This window comes from Aquila chrysaetos, chromosome 4 (genome assembly GCF_900496995.4).
Source record: "Aquila chrysaetos chrysaetos chromosome 4, bAquChr1.4, whole genome shotgun sequence".
NCBI classification, from domain to species: domain Eukaryota; kingdom Metazoa; phylum Chordata; class Aves; order Accipitriformes; family Accipitridae; genus Aquila; species Aquila chrysaetos.
The window spans coordinates 42843996-42864454 of record NC_044007.1 but is presented as its reverse complement, the minus strand read 5'-3'; the positions used below and the strand labels follow the sequence as shown (position 1 = coordinate 42864454).

The following is a 20459-nucleotide window of genomic DNA, read 5'->3' as shown; positions in this document are numbered from 1 at the left end:
ACACCATACAAAGTCTCTGCAACAGAGGCTAAGGATAAAGTCTAATTCTACAGGGCAGCATCCCGTGCTCTGCTCAGCGTTGGACCTTCCCCCCTCTCCTACTACCAACCTCCTACTCTAAACGCCCTCCAACCCTCACAACGGGTCAGCAGCTCTCCCAAATAAAACCGTCTCTTGCACTCCACGAGGATGTTTCCCCAGGCTATACCTGATCCCGTGCCTGAAGCAGGACTCCACGGGGAAGAAGTCTGCGAGCAGAACACAGTCACCTGTCTCACTGTCCCGTACCACTCACTGCTGCTCCCCAAGGCCGTCCCCGCTGCCTGCCCCCAGCCGTCACCCCGAGCCCGCCGCCTCGCCCTGCCTTCGCCCGGGCCGCTCTGCTCACCGGGCTGTGCTTTCATTTCGACTCCCTCTGCCCGCCCTGCCCCCGTTCTCTCCTCCTGTTAAGCTCTCCTGTTACTTCTGCTCCAGTCACTGCTCCAAACGCTTTGCTCGGGCTTTCCGCTCCTGTTTCCCACTCAGATTTCCGCTGCGGTATCTTCCGTGGCAGATTTTTGTCGCGGCGTCCTTTCCCCCCCTCTTTTCTCCCCGCTCTGAACACCACCGAGATGCAAGTATTCCTCGCCGGGAGTCACGGAAAGCACCAGCAGTCCTGTAACTACGGCTGCATTTACACAGGCACCCCCAACTGCAGCTCCCAAAAGCCCAGCTACTGCGCAGCCTGGGACGCCGACAGGCAAAGCGGGGTGCTGAAAGCTGAACCCCCGTTTCGGCTGCGGAGGCTGCGGAGATCCCGCCACCCCCGCGGGGGCCGCCCCCTCCCGGGCGGCGCGGCTGGGCTGGGCTGGGCTGGGCTGGGCTGGGCTCGGCTCGGCGCGGCTCGGCTCGGGCCGCCCCCTGGGCCGCAGCCGGGCGGGCTCGGGGCGGGCCCAGCGCTGCCGGCAGTTCCGGCGGAAGGCGGCGGCGGGTCGGTGCCGCGGCGTGGGTCTTCCCGCGGGGATGGTGGAGGACCCGCGGGGGCGGCTGGTGGCCGAGCTGCTGCTGCGGGCGGGGGCGGCCGGCGCCATCCTCTGCCTCTGCTCCCGCGCCTTCGTCGAGTGAGTAGCGGCCTCGCCGCCGGCAGCGGGCGTCCCCCGCGTGTCCGCGTCCCCCGCGGCCGGGAGAGGTTTCCGCTGGGGGGGTGCGGGGAAGGGCCGTGCTGCTGCGGCCGTGGCCGTGGCGGCTGCAAGCAGGGGGAGGTGCACAAAAGGGTCCCTGTAGGTCGTGTTTACCAAACCATACCGGCTAGGGGAGGGGGGGCGGGGAAAGCCCACCCAAACGCCGGCTCCCGCGGGGGGCCCTTGCCAGGGCGGGCACGGCCCGGCGGGCACCAGCCGTCCCGCCGGCCGGAGCCCGCTCCCTCCCGGGGGGCGCGGGCCGCGCTGCCCTGTCCCCGGCTGGGGCGGCGGCGCCCCCGCCTTCCGCGGCCGGGGCTCCGGCGGGCGCCCCCGGTCCCCTGCTCCCGTCCCCAAACGGGCGCGGGGGGACCCGGAGCCTCCCCCAGCCGGAGGGGAGCGGCGGGTTTCTCAAAGCGGGGGGGGGGGGGGGGCGAGGATGAAGGGAGATGCTGCTGACGGGCTGGCTGGCTGCCGCAGACGGGTGGTTTGGGAGGCGAGGACGTGGCCGTGGCCGTTACCGGAGCTTTTGGTGTTAAACACGCTCCGTGTTTAGCTGAGGCACTTGCAGAGGTGAGGTGCCTTCAGCGTCGGGCGGTGGCTGAAATATCCGCAGTTTCGCACTGAAGGCGCTAAATTCCACCCACTTAAGCAGAATGTTTTGTGGGCCAAAAATTGAATTCCCGGGTGTTCTGCATAGCAGCAACGTTTTCCGAACATACCTCGTGTAGGCTTTTCACGTCAGGCTTTAAAGTGCTGCCTTTTTCGTATTTTTCTTTGCTTCCTGTGTTTAGAATCGCAGAGCAGCCCGGGTGGGAAGGGACCGCAAAAAGATCATCTGGGCCAGCGTTGCGTGGGAAAGGGGCCCTAGGTGAGGTCATCTAGCACCCTGCCCAGCCGCATCTTGAAACTTCCAGCGCGGGGGACTCTACCGTCTTCCTGGGGAGGTTGTTCCACTGAATGATTAGTTCTACTGTAGAAAAAAATTCATTTTAATGATGAGCTGCTGCGTCAATGTCTCTCTTTGTTTTTACAGAGATCGAAAATTATATAAACTGGGATTAAAAGGATTTTACATCAAAGATGACAATGGCAGTACAGGTAAGGTAATAAAACGTACTGTGCAATATGATGTGCAGGTAAAGTGAGTTATGTGTGGTTATTTAAGGTACAGTAGGACTGTATAACTGCTAACCCATAGTTTTGTTCTTATTTCTGCCTTGTTTTTCAGTACTTTTGTTATGGGGATTGATGTGAATAATAGCTTAGCACTAGCATAACTTTCAAGTTACTATAATCTTGATGTGGAAGTTTGTGTCAAACCGGGTGCGATGCTTATTCCGGCTTGCACAGATTTACCAGCTCACATAATCTCCACCTGGTGCACAGAGCAGATTAGCTCACAAGTGTCTGAGCTGCTCTCAAATCGTAGCTACAACTTCCCTAGCTCAAAATCAATTTTATAACGGATGGTCTGCAAATCCTAGATGTTTGCCTGGGAGTAATACTGTCCTGCTGCCTCTACCCCAGCCTAGGACATTAGTTGTTGGTGATTAATCTGCTGGGCCAGAAGTAGAGAAGCAGTAGCCCTGATGGGGGAAATCACAATTTGCATGTACATGAGGAATCATATGAGGAGGACCAGAGGAGTAAGTCTCCCCCTACTTGCTCGTATTTTAGGAATAATCATGGTGCATGCTCTGGCAAATTCAACATCAGTCCCTTGCTCCATCCTCACGAATTCCCCACACATGCCTATCTGAACATAATTCCTTTGGTATCTGATTTTTCCATTGCTGTCTTGCTAGCTCCAGCTTCATATAATAGCTTGATTTGAAAGGAGAGAGTCTGAACAGAAAGGAGCGTCCATAGAAGCTGAGAATGAATAGCACAGGTCAGATGGAGGCAGTGTGAATGGAGTGAAGAAGGAGAATGTAAACCATGTTTTTATGCATATATGACTGAATTGTGATGAGAGTAATCAGTTAAAAACAGAAGAGTCTTGTGCTATGTGATAATTTGGCAGTAAATATATCCTGACAAAAAAAAAAAAATCTTAATTTTTTCAGTTTTATCAACTGTGTCAAGCGCTTTTGTATTTCATTAAGTTTCATCAATATACAGTTCTTACTTTCTCAGTGGTATTTGTCATGTTATATACATATGATGTTGCTTAAAAATTTGATAGATGTGGAAGCAGTGTTTCGATAGTTGATCAGTTATTTCTGAGATAATTATGTTCTGTAGTTCACACGTTACATTTTTGTAAAATTGTATTATCTTTGTTAGTGTGTTTTGGAAAGATTTGTAACAAAACCAGCAGTTCCTTGTATTTTAAGCTTGCTCTGATACATGCCAAACGAGGTCCTGTAAAGAATTTTCTTTTCCTAATACTAATTTTGCTGTTGTTTGCTGGGCGTTATTGCAGTTTGCTCTGCAAGTTATTGAGGTGAACGTTTGTGGTGGGTCAACCCCAAGCACCCACACTTGCTACCCTAGTTTTTATTGCTGAGCATCACGTTATACAGTATCGACTATCCCTTCAGCCAGTTTGGGTCAGCAGTCCCAGCTGTGTCCCCTCCCGATCTCTTGCCCGCTCCAGCATGTTCACTGGGGAAGGCAGAGTGGGGAAAAGAGAAAGTTGTGATGCTGTGCAAGCACTGCTCAGCCATAGCCAAAACACCGGTGTCTTATCCACACAGTTTTAGCCACAGATCCAAAAATCAGCACCATACGGGCTGATGTGAGGAAAGTTAACTCCATCCCAGCCAGACCCAGTGCAGTGTTTTGGCTGTCGAAGTTAGATTTCACTTCCTGCTGATAGTTATGTGGAAAATAAGATGCTTACAACGAAAATTTTAAATGGGAAAGGAAGCTTAAGAGGCAGTTCTGCTAATTTTTGTAGGCCGTGCTGTTGTCTTGAGGTATCACAACCAGATTATATTCACTTAATATAATTTGTTAACAGGGGAGGAACAAGCGTCTGAGGAGGAAAACCATTGTCCCAATGTGACATTAAAGGTGGATACTGATCATGCTCTCGACCTGGAAGAAGTTGAACTAGACTCGGAGGCTGAGCTTATGAAGAGTATGGGATTGCCTCTTCAGTTTGGTGGGAAGTCAGCCCACAGGGACTTTGTGGTAAATCTCTCTTTGCTTTATTTGTTCTGTTTGCTTTGTGTTTCCAGACCTAGGGGCATGTCTGCTCCTCAGTTATTTTTGAGATTGCAGTTCGTGGAAACGTATCTGAGCTGGCTTTAAGCTGCCTGCCTCGCATACTTGTAACAACATACAGCACCATGGTGTGCGCAGTTTGTAAGATCCACCTGCCAATTTGACTAAACAGGGTCAGGCTGTGCTTTATGCTTCCATATCTATGTTCCTCTTGCTACTAGAGAGTGCCAGTTTAAAACAGCCATGGTAATGTTGATGGTCTGCATCAGGACAACTAGTACAGTCCAATCTGAGCATGTGTGTTCACACAGTCTGCTTTAACTATTTAGCTTTAGATACTAATGTAAAAAGCTAGTTTCTCAGATGCCCCTTGCAGCTCATGAAGCCAGGCTGTTCCAAAGGGCAGGAGTGAGGTTCGGGTGCTCTGCTTCCCATAGGGAGCATTTAGGCTTTAGAGGAAGACTAAAGTTGTTCACAGATGAGAAAAAGGCAGTAGGATATCCACATTGTCCACCTTATGCAATACAGACTTCCTTGGCAGTGAGAGAGTACTTCTGTGCAGAGCACTCCATGGTTCTGACCTGATTAATTTGTAAATAAATAGGAGAAACTTGTACATGATTTTAATTGATGGCATGTAAATAGACCTTACAGGCATCCAACTTCAAAGTTGGATACATGCAATTTTTGTTGCTACATAGTAATACTGCAGATAAGTTGAATGAGAAAATATTGTATGGTTCTACTGGATTACTACTAAGCATTGTGCTTTGCACTGTGTGTATTAACATGACCTTATGAGGGATGTGGATGAAAGATTAATGGCAGTTCTCTGAACCTAACTTCTTTATGGTCCACCTTACGCATTTGTGAATGCAAAAAACCTAGAGATTGCAGCTGCTGGGGCATTTGGAGTAATATCTGTACATTTGCAGTCTTTGCCCATGTGAGTTGTAGTCCCTCATCACCGCCGCCTTTTTACCTGCCAAACTTAATTTGGCAGTTTACGAAAAAAATTGGCAGATTTATCTGATAGACAAACTTGCTTTTCTTGGATGTTTTTATGTTGTTTATATCTGTAAGCACTGAAACAAGTGGAGTTGTATTTGATGAAACCAACAAGTTATCTTAGTGTTTCCTTTCAGTTTCAGGTTTCTGTCTTCTGTTCTACTAGACTTGAGTTTGTTGTAGGCAAGTGAAATGGTTGTATTGCACAAATGAAAGGTCCACCTGTTTGGAGAGGAGGCTATTTCCTTGTGTTTCTGTTAGCCAGCTTGGAGATCAGTATGGGATGGGAAGAACATTACACCCCTCTTTTGGGTCAGTGTCTTCAGACATACAGAGATTCAGCTGCAGGATTTAGAGATCTTATGAGTATAAAGCAATGCTTTTTTGTTTAAAGCACCCAAAGATAGCAAGGATTGAACATTCTGTTAGGTTGAGCATCACATGTTCAATACCCTAGTAAGACACCTGAACAGTGCTTGCTGGCCAGGTGGATACCAGGCAACAGTAAGGGTCAGCCTCCATGGCCCCCTAAAACAGGTCCTTGATGTTACTGAGATACTGTTTTACTGTTGGGCTCAACCCAGTGACCCCTCAATTCCTGACCAGCCTCTCTTTAGGATTTTATAGTGTTTCATGTTGATGTCTTTCCGTCTGAATCCTTGAGCTAATGCTGACCTCTCGGCAGCCCCACTTCTGTCTGTAATTCTGCCTTTTTTTGTGTGTCTGTCTATAGACTTTCTCACAGCTCTTCCTCACAACTTCCTCAGAAATGTCAGCCAAAGTTATGCAGCAGGGCCCTATCAGACCCATAAACCCTACAGCCTTTTGTGGGGAGAAAGCTAACAGCAGGGTTGCAGTGAGAGGAAGGGTTACAACAGAAACAGAGATGTGCTTGGAGAGAGAACAAGAAAAGGCTGCATATATGTTGTAGACTTCTAAGTATGTTTTTCTATTATATTTTAGGCAACAGAAAATTATAAGAAGAGAAGTAACATGAAGATTATGAAAAAGAAAAAGAAGAAAAAGGAGTTAGAGCAAAAACATGAGGATAAAATGGGGCAGAAATGCCAGGATCAGGCTTGTGGTGGTCGTATGCAGTCCGTTTCTGGTGAGCTGGCCCTAGCTACAGAGCAACGTGAGAAGAGCAGCAAACCTCAGGTTTTAAGGGAAGGGAACTGTGAAAGTTCAGGTAGTCTTACAAATGAGGCTTTATCCAGCAAACTTAAAGAAAAATGGGAGAAGTACTGGAGCGAGTACGGAGAGGGCCTTCTTTGGCAGAGTTGGCTGGAGAAGCATCAAGGGCTCTTATCGTCTGAGGCCACCACAGCCTCTGAGCCTTGGAATAATGCGGACACCAGGGAAGAGTGGGAGCAGCATTATAGCGAACTGTACTGGTATTACTGGGAACAGTTTCAGTACTGGACAAGTCAAGGATGGACTACTGAGAGCTCACATGGTGACAACGTGGAAGCTAATGGGGTTACCCAGGAGACAGGTCTTTCGGGAAATATGGACTTGGTTAGCCCAGGGGCTGAACACAGTGAAGTGCTGAGCTTGGAGCTGTCTCCCTCTAACACCAGAAGTGTGGAAACGCTCCCTTCAAGTGTTGAGCCCCACAGTGAAATAATCTCTGGGATTTGTAATTTAAATCTGAATTCGGAGGAAGTGGAGCAGAGCAGTGCAGCTCTAACAGTGGCCCACCAAGGTCTTCAAGAGCGTAGTTCATCTGATGGGGAAAGCCAGAAGGAGCCCTGTGATGGAGGAACCAGGAAAAGGAGTGCATCTTGTGAAAATAAAAGTATTAACCAGTCAGGTAATACCAAATCAGCTAAAATTAATTCTATCAGAATTGCTCTAGGTGGTTATATATAAGAAACAAGGGCATGTCTGTATTATGCCATTTTTAAAAAGTCAATCAAATATTTAGTGGAATGACTGCATGCTTGATTGCTTTTTCTTCCCTCTGCTTCTCTGGATGATCTCTCTCCTCTCTAACCTGTATATTGAATGTGTTCTTCAGCCAGAATTGATTTTAACAGAACATGTGCTTCATAAATCTTCAAATGTACTACAGAAAGGGGTGAGAGAGCACTGTTAGTGCATATTTATTTATTTATCTTAGTATTGGTATTGCAGGTCTGTCATTCAGCTGAGTCTTTTCTCACTGATAGTCTAAAATGAATGAAAACTCAGGTTGATGTTCCCATGAATTTTAAGAACAGCTTTTTGAGGGAAAAAAAATAGTTCTGCAGTTCTGGGGTTGGGGTTTTTTTGCCTTCTGTCTAAAAATGCCATACTTGAAAATAAACACTTGTTTTATTGTACTGTGTTACTGTGGACCAGATGTCTTCCAGAGGTCCTTTCCAGCATTAAGTTATCAATTACGCAGTGAGCTGCAGTCATCTTTACAACCCCCAATTCATACGTTCACAGCTAGCGCTAACAAGTGAAAGTGCCAGGTAATGTAGTAGTATAGTGAAAGCCAGTGGCTGTGCCTTATGCTACTGGGAGAGCTTCTGTGCGGAGGTACAAGGCTGGGCTGGAGACGTTTTTGCCACCCGGTTCAGCGTGCAGAGAAAGGAGAGAGCCATCTTGTTTGCCTGCCCATTCTTCCTGGCAGCGTTTGCTGTAAGCAGCAGTGTAACATCCTTCCTGACTGTGGTACGGTTTCTCCTGCCGAAGAGGAGGGATGAAACAAGTGAGTTAAGTGTCAGCAGCTTGGGACTTCAGTTTGGTGGGAGACCTCTGAGTCCACTGCTAGTGACTTTCTAAGGAAGGAAGAAGCAGGCGTGGTTCCATCTTGATCCTACAGTAGAGTTGGAATGGGAGAGGTGAAAGGAAAAATCTCCTTTCCAAGAAGAAATGAGAGGAGTGTTGGAATCCTCTGTTATTAAATGTATGTGAATATCTTTGCGTAGCTAATGGAATAGAAACAAAATTTACGCACAAGGAAGAAACTGGTTTGAATTTGTACCTTGTAGACATTTTATTTTTCTTGGAGAGCTGAGATAATTTGAAGTTGGTCCTGCTTAAGATTATTAACTCTTAATACTGAAAGCTCGTATTGGTATGTTGTCCCTCAAAGACGGGTACAGATATGTGCGTGTGACACTTGTGCCTTATTGGTCAGATTCAGGTATGTACAACAACCTAACCGTAGCTGCAGATGTACTTTGGGGACAAGAAGATAAGGAATTAATTTATGCAGAAGGAAGATAGGATCTCATCTATCTTTTTTAGGTTCACAGGGGTCATGTAGCTCGAATTTAAATGAAAAAGAACAGTTGCTGCTTCATAACCGAGATGAAGATGAGGATGAAGAGCCTCCTGAATACAGACATGCCAAAGTCAAGAGAAGGCAAGTCATGAAATTTAGACTAGCTTTTTTCTCAAGAAGCCTGGGTCCAGAAGCCTCCTGATTTATAGTAACTATTTGTTTGATTGAGATTGTGAGTTAAAACTTCAGTACAAAGCCACATATTCTTCTATTACTGCTTATCACTTTACCTGGCAACAAGCAGTGGATATTTCTTCTCTTCTGTTGCTTTATGAAAACAATGTATGGCCTCGATGACTGTGCAAGGTGATGGTACTATTCTTGCACCACTGAAGTATACAAGTTTGTTAAATTGGATAGGACGACTTGCTTATCTAGGTCTAATTAGTGTAGATGATACAAGAATGATAGTAAATAATTTGTATTGTTTAACTGAATTGTTTGCTGCCAGTAAAGTGCTCAGTGCTATGGCAATCATAAGATAGCTAATCTCTGCCTTGTTAAATTCTTCTTCTTTCTTCTCTAAAAATTTATAGTGTCAAAGATGGTGAGATGGCTCTTCCTCTCTAATAAATTTACAAACTCAAAGGTGAAGGGATGAATGGAATTATTATCTGCTAATCATGTAGCTTTGGTTTTGTTCTAACATTTTGTTGTTGCCATAGCATTAATAATAGATAATAATATAGATAACATAATGGATGATGAAGGTAATTTGGAAATAGGGTGAACAAACACTGTCTTCATCAGTGCCATGTAGAGCTTGATGTTAAATATTTTAAGAGATTGTTTGGAATAGTTGGAATATTGTAACCCTTTCATTCATCCTGTGAATTGGGTAAAAAAAAAAAAAAAGGCTTGTGTTCATGCATATGAATAGGCTGGTGTTATCCGCCTTGCTTGGTTTCAGCAGTGTGTGGAAGAATTTACAAAGCCCACATTTAAATGTTTTAAATACATGAGTTTCTTAATGGTATTATCTGTAAAATAAGAGTGTTTTTTTACAGTAAGTAACGCTGTCATCTGTGTTTTTTCCTAGCCATGAACTGGATGTGGATGAGAACCCAGTGGAAGATCCTGAGGAAACCTGCTCTGTTTTGGGTTTCAAGTGTGGCACAGGACAAAAGTAATTGCTTATGAGGAACTTGGGGTATCTTTATTGCAAGTCAGCTCTCTTGTTATTATTCAAATAGACCATTCATCTCCATTCCCATTCTGTTAAACTTTTGAAGATGATTCCCAAAGTTAGTCTCTGCTCTTAATAAAACTGTCATACTTTGGCTAGAGAGAGAGAGAGAGATGCGAAGTTACAGAGACTAATTAAAGAACAATAAAAGCGCTTTGAAACAGAAGTGTAACTCGTAAGGTACTTGCACTTGTGTAAATGTTAAATGGCTGATCAGCTACTTAAATTAGAGCTTAAAGGCTCTGACAATGAATGGTCCTCCGAGTTTGTAGTCCTGTGAGCTTAGATCATAGTTTATAGCTGTTTCGTATTGGAATGAGGTTGCCTTATACTAGTAAAATGTTGCTATACTAATAAAGTGTTGCCAGGGTGTTGACCAGTGAAATTTCATTTTTGGTGGTATGACCTAAAGATATGGTGGTCAGTGCTGTAGAATTAACCTCACAGGGCACAGGTGGACTGTAGCTTAGGTCTAGCGTTTCTGCAAGTAGCTGTTTTGGAGGTTCTTTACAGCCACCAAAAAGATGTTTTATTCTGCTAATCAAGATAGTTTTTCAATTCCTGTTCTTCAGGCTGGTCTGGGAAATTCTTTCCACCTAAAGTTATAGACCTATTAGAAAAAAAATTAAAAAAGGAAATCTAAAACCAAGTCAGGTAAACAGTTTCAAATAAAAATATTTAAAAGTTTTCATGAAGGTATGTTGTTTTGCGGCTACATCTAGTGACATATATTTTAAGACTGGAGCAAATGTCTCATAAAGAAATAATTTAGTCTAAATAATTTCCTGTAGACATCAACATTCATGTTAAAGCTTCCAGATTGGAAATGAACCAACTAAGTCCTTATTTGTCCTTATTTCTTTTTTTTTTTTTTTTTTTTTTTTTTTTTTTTTTTAATTTCAGATATGGTGGAATTCCAGATTTCACCCACCGAAGTGTGCAGTACTTGGAGAAAAAAGCAAAACTCAAGTCCAAATTCTTGGATATGCGTAAACCAAGGAAGAGCAAAAACACACACATCTTCTTTACAGAGGAATCTGAAACATCTTGCAAGAAAAATAAAACTTTGAAGAAGGTAGGTTTAATTGTTAGTGTTGCTATAATTCATAGATTTATCTGCTCCCTTAGCTGATGTTGAATTATGAAAACGAAAAAAAGAAAAAAAAACTTACTGCCCAGAGTAGGTGGCATTTTTGAAGTGTCAGTCCACTGCTTTTTTTTTTTTTTTTCCCTTGCTTAGTTGAGGAGTAGTGAGGTTAGGGTGGATATGGAAAGGCATTGTTGGACTCCTGGCAATCTGTCAAGAGGAATGCGAGCTTAATGGTGAAGTTATGTGAAAGTCATTCCTAACATCTGGGTGCATCATTCCTTTAGAGGTGTGTGTAGGTTTCTGTAGTTACTAAAAGAATCTCTGATTTTGAAATGCATGTGAAAGCATTTGTTAGTGCTGGCATTTCAGCAGTGAAAGAAAAATGTTTGTGTAGGTTAGTGCATTTCATGTAACTACGTGTTCTTAGTAACTTGTATCAACATTTTTGCTTACACCTCCACCTGCATTTATTTTCACCTATAACTTTATGCTAATTTTTTTTTTAACTCAGAAATTAGTAATGAGTAGAAAAACTTGTTCATTGTAGATTTTTCTTAGTTGAGTCTCTGATTTAAAATCTGTTACCTCAGATTTTCAATGTTAGTTTGCCACCTTCTGGGATGCTTGGCATTCCCTAACACCCAAGCGCAAAACACTGTTCTGTGGTGACAGCACATACTGTATTGAACTCCAGTCCCTTTGCTATAATTTTAGATCAAAGGCTTGACCATTGCCATCTTGTACCTGAGGCCAGTATAGTTTGAGGGCAGCTTTAATTATGTGAAGAAAAAAAAGTTTTAAATTTCCTCAGACTTTCTGGTAAGGAACTGCCCCAGGCCTAGTGCCGCTCAGAGCAACCGTAACATAAACGTGAGCATCTGCATATGCCTTTGAAGAGTTTGGACTCGTGTCTGCACATTGGTTAGGATGTAATGTTGAGCTCTCTACGGTGCAGCAGAACACTTTAGCATGTGCACCATTTGGTACATCTTGGAGATGACGCAACTAATGTATGAAGGTAATTTTACCTGTGTAATGCTAACCTGAAAGGCAGAGTACAGCTTCTCTGAATGCAGATCGGAGAAAAGATAGTTAATTAAAAAGTAGTAGTTTTGGTCACCTGTGCTGTGGCAAGGCTGACTATTTATATTTCAGATATTACTTGAGAATGATTTACTGTATTTATGGGTCGATTTTATGGAGTTTTGCTTTTGCAACCAGCTGGTATCTAGTTCCCAGAGACAACTTGTTTCCAAATGTTGTAAAAAGGGAGCTGTGGTGGGTTGACCCTGGCTGAACACCAGGTGCCCACCAAAGCCGTTCTATCACTCCCCCTGCCTCAGCTGGACAGGGGAGAGAAAATATAACAAAGGGCTTGTGGGTTGAGATAAGGACAGGAGACATCACTTACCAATTACTGTCACGGATGAAACAGACTCAACTTGGGGAAAATTAACTCAATTTATTACCAATCAACCAGAGTAGGGTAATGAGAAATAAAACCAAATCTCAAAACACCTTCCCTCTACCCCTCCCTTCTTCCCGGGCAAAACTTCACTCCTGGATTCTCTACCTAACCCCCTCCCAGCGGAGCAGGGGTACGGGGAATGGGGTTTACGGTCAGTTCATCACACATTATTTCTGCCGCTTCATCCTCCTCAGGGGCAGGACTCATCACACTCTTCCCCTGCTCCAGCGTGGGGTCCCTCCCATGGGAGACAGTCCTCCATGAACTTCTCCAGCGTGGGTCCTTCCCACGGGCTGCAGTTCTTCATGAACTGCTCCAGCACGGGTCCCTTCCATGGGGTGCAGTCCTTGAGGAGCACACTGCTCCAGCGTGGGTCCCCCATGGGGTCACAAGTCCTGCCAGAAAACCTGCTCCAGCGTGGGCTCCTCTCTCCATGGGTCTGCAGGTCCTGCCAGGAGCCTGCTCCAGCGTGGGCTTCCCACGGGGTCACAGCCTCCTTTGGGCATCCCCCTGCTTTGGCGTGGGGTCCTCCCTGGGCTGCAGGTGGATATCTGCTCCACCGTGGACCTCCCTGGGCTGCAGGGGGACAGCCTGCCTCACCATGGTCTTCCCCACGGGCTGCAGGGGAATCTCTGCTCTGGCGCCTGGAGCACCTCCTGCCCCTCCTTCTTCACTGGCCTTGGTGTCTGCAGGGCTGTTTCTCTTACATGTTCTCACTCCTCTCTCCGGCTGCCGTTTCTGTGCCCCCTGCAACTTTTTTTTCCCTTCTTAAATCTGTTCTCCCAGAGGCACTACCATCATCGCTGATGGGCTCAGCCTGGGCCGGCAGCAGGTCCGTCTTAGAGCCGGCTGGCATTGGCTCTGTCGGACACAGGGGAAGCTTCTAGCAGCTTCTCACAGAAGCCACCGGTGTAACGACCCTCCCCACCCCGGCTACCAAAACCTTGCCACACAAAGCCAATACAGGAGCACAGTTAAGGACTTCCTGAACGTTTTGCCTCTGGATAGTTTACTTGTTTCAAAATACATGTGGCAGAGAGTGCGTGCATGGCAGGTGCTTCTGAGCTGTAAGGCTTTTAAACTGTGCTCTTGGTAGCTGGTTAACAGCACCATCTAATTGTCTGTGATATTGGACAATTTGCAGGTGGAAGAGTTCCTAAAGCGGGTTAATACACCTGGGGAGGAAGGCACATCCCAGCCAGCCTCCCTTCAGGGTAAAGCGGAGGCATTGCCCGCGAGCAGTGACTCGGAGGATCAGGAGAGCGTTGCTGCCGTGCAGACTGTGATGCTGAACGCCGAAAACGAAAAGCCACTGTCTTCCAGAGCAGCCTTCGCAGAACCTGGAGGGATTGACCGTGAGGAGGGAGCGCAGGACGTGGCAGCAAGCGGCTCCGATGGCCAGGGTGCGGGGAGGCAGGACCATGGCTGCGGGCGGCAGCTGATCTCTCTGGATATTCCAGATTATCTCCGGGCAGAAGCAGAGGACGTCAGCCAAGGTACGTCAGTTTCCCACAAACTGGGGATGAATCGGCAGTGCCTTCCCAAATTACAGCGTTGTGCGGTATTCGTTTATTCAAAGAGGTCCAAGGGGTAATGAGGCTGACTGAGAGCTGGGCTAGTGGAAGTAGCTTATTCCTGGAGCGCCAGAATCCCAGGTCTTGTCTTTAATATTAGCAGTATTTCTCTTTATATAAGCAGTCATTGTTGATCCTAGATGTGATCTAACAGGTCTCCAATTCACACCCTTTTTCCCCGGTAAGGATAAGGGTGATTAACTTCAGGTAGATGCACAGACCGTCGGGTTTTGGGTTCTCACATGCACATTGCTGAGCTTTGGGGAGCATGTGTTGTTAAAATTATTTTTGGGGGGCGGGGGGGGGGGGAATCTATATTACGAACTTTTCTATTTAACACTGTAAACAAAGGAAAACAGGATTATTCAGGGTTCTACACATAGTTTAATCCTTCCTACAGTAATTCAATTATGTTAGATTTCTACTGTAAAACTTGTCTAGATTGATTCTTATGCCTTATTTATATAAGGGCATTAAATTAGTCTCTGATCCACTTGTTTGCTGACTATGTAGTTTATTGTTACCAGTTGAAATGATGGCTAGCCTGTTAAGGCTCTTAAGTAATGGGTGAAGTGTTACAATTTTTAAGACTGTGACTGATACCTGTCAGGTAACGCTATTCCCTTGATATACAGGATGCTCTTTTTTAGCTTAAACCACTAATGCATACTCTGGCAAACAGTAATAAAGGAGGTTTAGCAGTGTTGTTAAACATAAGCCTCTTACATCTTAACTCTCACCTACCTACCAATTACATTCCTAGCCTATGAGAACAGTGATTGTTAACTTTTACAGTGTCTTCCAGCTGTAGATGAAAAAATTACCGCAAAGAAGAAGGTGAAAAAAAGGAGGAAAAGGAATAAAATTGCGCTGGGAGCTATACCTGCCGAGATTGCTGCTGATCCAGAGCTGGCCAAGTACTGGGCACAACGCTACCGGCTGTTCTCTCGGTTTGACGAGGGAATTAAACTAGACAGAGGTATGTTTAGTACAAAGTGCACTGACTTGGTGGTATAAGATGTATCCAAACCTGTGGCCCTTCTCACAGTTCATTACTGATTTTCTTATAGGAGGAGCATTACTGAGTGTGCGTTTGCACCTCTGGATAAATTCCATCCCCCAGCAGGCAGGCGAACAGAAGTCTTGGACTTCAGTAGAGCCTCTAGCATGGGACCACCCCTGTTTGCATTAGTCCTGATGTTTGCCAAAGATCATACTGTACCCAAATTATGCTTGGTCAGGACTTTTTCAGAAACTCGATGGCATTTTTCTATTTCTATATTTTATAAAATAATTTTGTGAAACTTCCAAATATGCTGACGGATCTAGTTTTATTCTGTTTTGTTCTGACTTTCAGCAATCACTTCAAAGTTAATTTTTTTCCATGTTTACATGGAAACTGCTTCCAAATCATAAATTTATAGGTAAAGGAGGAATCAGGATTACTGGGTTTTTTGTATCCTGGGTTTGTTGTTTTTTTAAGCCTTTCACTTCTAATGCTCTCCCACATAAACATGTAGATTATTTGGCAGACCGGACATTGCTGTAGAGAAAATAACATGTTGGACAAGAGAGAATATATTTCTGGTTTTATTTGTTACAGAGCATAATTGTGATGTATAAAGTTTTTTCATAGCTGTCTCAGTGGACATGTCCTTGATAAGCCAGAATCCTCAGCACCGAGTTCGACATTTACCGAGATTCAGGCGTATCTGTTTGCTTCAGTGAGACTTTTGTTTGCTTAACAAATTGCTGGACTGACCAGAGCTTATCATCTTCAAAGCCTATATTTCCTGGTCGAATGCTCTAAGCCAAAATTGCTGGGATTAACGCTAAACCTTCAGTTGGGGGCGGGGAGATTGGTTGTTTGTTTTTAATTTAGGTGACCTTGAAATAAGAGGCAAAAATGCACTTCTTCCCTTTCCTTTGCAGAGGGCTGGTTTTCTGTTACGCCTGAGAAAATAGCTGAGCATATTGCCATCCGCGTTAGTCAGTCATTCAACTGCGATATCATAGTGGATGCGTTCTGTGGTGTTGGAGGAAATGCTATTCAGTTTGCGTTGACCTCAAAAAGAGGTAAGCAGGTGTTGTATACAGTGCATTATTCTGTTATATTTCAATCTTTTTCCCTAAAAATTTGGGTATGCACTTTGTTCACTAATTTTCATTTTCAGTGCTTTTGAAGCAACAGAAGCTTTTTTGCTTCAGACTTGCAATATGAGCTTTCTGTTTTTAAAAAGGACCTATAAAACTGCTCTTCTATTTTAAGTCAGAGTTGGATTTGTGTTGTACTAGTCAAAGTTATTTTTACGTGGCATAGTAACTAGTCTATTGGATGCTCTGAAGATTGCTGGCAAAGGTTGAGTTCTGCTTGCAGTGCCAACCTGCCGAGATGCCACAAAGCTGCTGCTTTTCCCAATTGTTACACCAAGTCTGTGTACTCAAAAGCAGGATGCCTGTGACTAGTACTTAAAACACTTGAATGGGATCACCTGCAGGTGCAGCAGAACCAAATACAGAAAAGTGATGGTAACTTAATATTAGTCTAAGTTCCTGTTGGCAGCTAATGAAATTGCAGTGAAACATTGAGAGTGCTTTCTGTAAAAACATTGACTACTTGATATTTTTCTACTCATCAAACACTCTGGTAAAACACCAGCTCATCTAACGCTTCTGAGTAATTTCTGAGCAAGACAAATGGTAGTTTCTACTGCATTAAATTTGGTAGTCTATGGTCTATTCTAGAAATACTTTCTAAATTTCACTTAGCTCTTTGTATTTCCTGGCTAAATTTGTATTTCTATGATTATGTACTGCCCTTGTTTCATCTCTCTTGTGCTGTGTTTGGTGGTTTTTTTAAACTCAATTTTCAGTACAATGTGATCAGCCACAGATAAATGTTTGTCTTTAACAAAGGAGAGTAGTAGGTTTCTAATTGACACCGTTTAAGCTGTCAGACTCCTGTCAAGATTGAAGCGAGGAGGACTTCCACTCTTAGGCAGACAGCCTTACCTGCCCACTGCTTCAGCTGAGATGGAGGATTGTCATGGTAGTAGATGCATGACTGCCAAAAGCTAAAGCTTCTCAGCTTTGCAACAACAGCAGCTGAGCCTCCCCAGTCTTGGCTGCGTGGCTTCCCTTGCTGGTTTGTAAATGCAGCAGTTCTGCTCTTGGTGGAACCTCTGCTCCGGCCACGCAAGGGCAGGTCCTTCCCCTCTGAGGAACTGTAGCTTCATGTCTAGCATGACCTACAAAACTGACGTAGTAACTCACCGCACAACAGTATAGGTGTGACTTGTATCTGGTGGCCGCAGAAGAACACCGTCCTTCTGAAATGTCCTTTTGATGGTCAGGTGGCATTCGCAGTTCACGCTAACCTGTGGATTTGCTCTCTCTTTGGTTTGCAGTGATCGCTATTGATATTGATCCTGAGAAGCTCAGCCTTGCACGCAACAATGCTGAGGTGTATGGCGTGGCAGATCAGATAGAATTTGTGTGCGGAGACTTCATGGTGCTGGCTGCCGACCTGCAAGCAGATGTTGTGTTCCTCAGCCCGCCCTGGGGGGGGGCCCGACTATGCCACTGCCGAAATCTTCGATATCCAAACTATGATTTGCCCAGACGGATATCCTTTCAAAGTTAAGCATTGTTGTGATTTTTAGTCACTTATGAGTGGTTTTCTCTCTTTCTTCTCCTCCCTCTCTTGACATGGGCTTTGTGTGCCCTGTTGGCTGACTGGGGACAATATGACCAGCAGCTGAAGTCCCAGATGTGCCGCATTTGTTTAGTCCTCCTCCCCCAGCCTCAGCTATATGACTTTGACCACCTAAAATTAAATGTTTTTATTATAATTTTTTATTTAAAAAAAAAAAAAGTCATTAAGAGTTTTATTCTTCAAAGTAAAAAATCCTTTAGAGAATTGTAGGAGCTTCTTAACTTAAAGCGTTAATTCAGCAGTTTTAACTCCTTTATACTATTTTATTAAAATACCCTGAAGTAATCAAATAGCCATGTGGTGTATATAGGTAATAATTAATTATGAGAGCTATGACTTTGTCATTAATTCCACTTTTTAATTGATTTATAAAAGGTATATCTTACTCAGACTGTTCTCAGTCATAGCACCTGCCTATGACTTGGGAAATCACAGAAGAATGCAAGCAAAATATTAACCCTTTCAATTAATGTATAAAATTCCATACTAACTTATTAACAGTGGTATTGAGCACTCATTCATCTGGGAAGGTATTAGCATAATAGTTTCATCAAATATGAAGTGTGGTGGGTTTTTTTCCCCCAAAATAATCTCAGTTGTTTCCTTTTTGGCTAAAATGTAGCCATATTTGTAAGAGTAAGGAAATCTTTGTATGCACGTGTGAGAGAGATTCCATGAAATGGATTAGAAGACAAATATCAAACCAATGTACTAGCTATAAACTACATTCAAATTTCTCAAATACTTCTCTGTAGTTCAGTTAAATTTTCCTAAAAAGTGAGGGTTTCGGGGGGGGGGGTGGTTTCTACTTTTTAGGGCAATAATGGTGAAATAGAGTTTCTGCATTTAGACAATACTAATTTCTGCATTTCAGAAGAGTATCTAACTCACGCACCCAGAAGACTAACTATAATTTAACTGTATAATAACTGAATTTGGGACATACTTTCAAAATAAATGAATATGAAGCAACTTCTTCCCTATTCTTGTTTTTTCCTTTACTGGCTTCTACATTTGAAATTTTCAGGCTCTCCAAGAAGATCACCAACAATATTGTGTATTTTCTACCTCGGAATGCTGACATTGACCAGGTGTGTTACTGGATAAACACACAATTTGTTTCACTGGTGTGGGATTTTTTGTATTAGAGGGTTTTGTTAGAATATTTTTTTTAAGTAATTAGATGACTGTAACAATTCCCCTGAGTGTCTGGTTTAGTTTCCTCTGTGTATTTTCTATGTTAATTATGTCTTGTAGCTTTTTGCAAAGAAGGGAGCAGTGAGATGGTCTTCTCACCTGCAACATGCTGCAGAACTTCCCAGGATTATTTCCTGCTTTTCCAAAACCTGTGTCTGACTTAGAGCAGGCAAGGTCTCAAGCCACATGGTTGGTGGCAAACAGCTGTCTTGAGAAACAGGCTGAAATTCACATGGCCTAAGTATTAGCACACTATGAGCCCGCACTATGCACAGCACCATTTGTATCGCAGGTGATGATTCAGTTGCGTTTTGCATTTCAGGCTGGCAAAATGTCAAAGTGGCTTATGAATCTTTGAACAGGGACCTTAATTTTAGGCAGAGTTTCTCTAATTTCAACTTCTAACCACTGCATTTTATCAAATGTTTCATTCCCACGATGAGGAATGACCTTACCAGGTTTCTTCTCTGCTCATGAGCACTTTTTACTGGATTCATAAATAGGCAAAGGCATATACATTTCACTTGCATTCCCAGGAGACCATCTAAGAGTACTATCCACAGTCCTTTACCTATTTCTACAGAAGAGCTCGGCATCTCTATGTGGTTGGGTTAGGTATCTTTCCACCTCCACATCTTGGTCCGATTGGCTCTGAATGTTGTTGATGTGCTCTCAGCGTTCCTTGATGTACATCCACAGGTTTGCCTTTACACAAATGGCTGAGGAGTAACTGCTGTTGCTCAAAAACATCGCTTTGTGGTCACAGCTTAGTTGTTAAAAGCACGTGGCTGGAGGCCTGGGTTCAGTTCAGTCGTCCAGGCTACAGGCTACCCTCAGGAAGAGAAATCAGCTCTTCATGCCTTTCTCTAGAGATTGTGTCAGTATAAGAAAAAAAAACCCTAAAGATTGGTGATCTGAGAGCAGGGAAGTAGAATGTGAATCTAGCCCACTGTTTAGAGAAAGGTAGTCTTAATCCTGTGTGGACATAGCTGTGTCAAACATGACCATCCTGAACGTGACCTTAGTGGATACTCTGGTCCATCTGAGCCTGGTTATGCGTTTGGCTGCCATCATCTCTGGCGGTATTTAAGAATGAAGTTTCTGAATTTACTGCCAGTACACTTCCAGGGCTGTGAATCTCCAGAAAAAAAGAAGATTTATCATTGAAGTTCCTTAATGGTTAGTGTAGACAGTTGTCTTCTCAGTTTGCTCATGGTTTTCCCCACAGTTCTAATCCATCTTACTTTTCTCATGGACCAGGTAGGGCGGCTTATGCTGCAACAACTGCCTTGGCAAGGGCTTGTGGACACCATTGCTAAGGTGTAGTGATGTAGCTTGGCTTGTGAATGTAGTCCATAAACTCTAGGGGCCTATAAAAGCTTGATGAAGTAAATCTCAAACATTTTTTGCAGGATATTAATACCTGAAAACCAGGTAACTTCGATAAGGCAATATTTGCTGAACAGATTATCTGATGCCTTAGATCTGAATGGAAACTTTAAAACCTAGGTTTGATTTGTGATAACATTGCTCAGGCATGTAAGATTTGCCTCTTCTGCGTCCTCAAAAATTAACTCTGTATGCTTATACACATATGTAAGGCTTTCAGAGAT

General features: G+C 44.0%; 1 protein-coding gene across 1 annotated transcript in view; it reads left to right on the top strand.

The window, feature by feature from the left end:
• Positions 1–966: 966 nt before the first annotated feature.
• The window catches only part of TGS1 (trimethylguanosine synthase 1), a 31227-nt gene continuing 11734 nt past the window's right edge, over positions 967–20459 (top strand). The window contains 13 exon segments of the mRNA XM_030012378.1: positions 967–1100; positions 2194–2258; positions 4126–4298; positions 6303–7152; positions 8580–8697; positions 9656–9742; positions 10706–10877; positions 13505–13856; positions 14740–14913; positions 15867–16010; positions 17342–17496; positions 17498–17559; positions 18662–18740. Coding sequence (XP_029868238.1) covers positions 1003–1100; positions 2194–2258; positions 4126–4298; positions 6303–7152; positions 8580–8697; positions 9656–9742; positions 10706–10877; positions 13505–13856; positions 14740–14913; positions 15867–16010; positions 17342–17496; positions 17498–17559; positions 18662–18740 — 2529 coding nt within the window. The 5' untranslated portion in view covers positions 967–1002.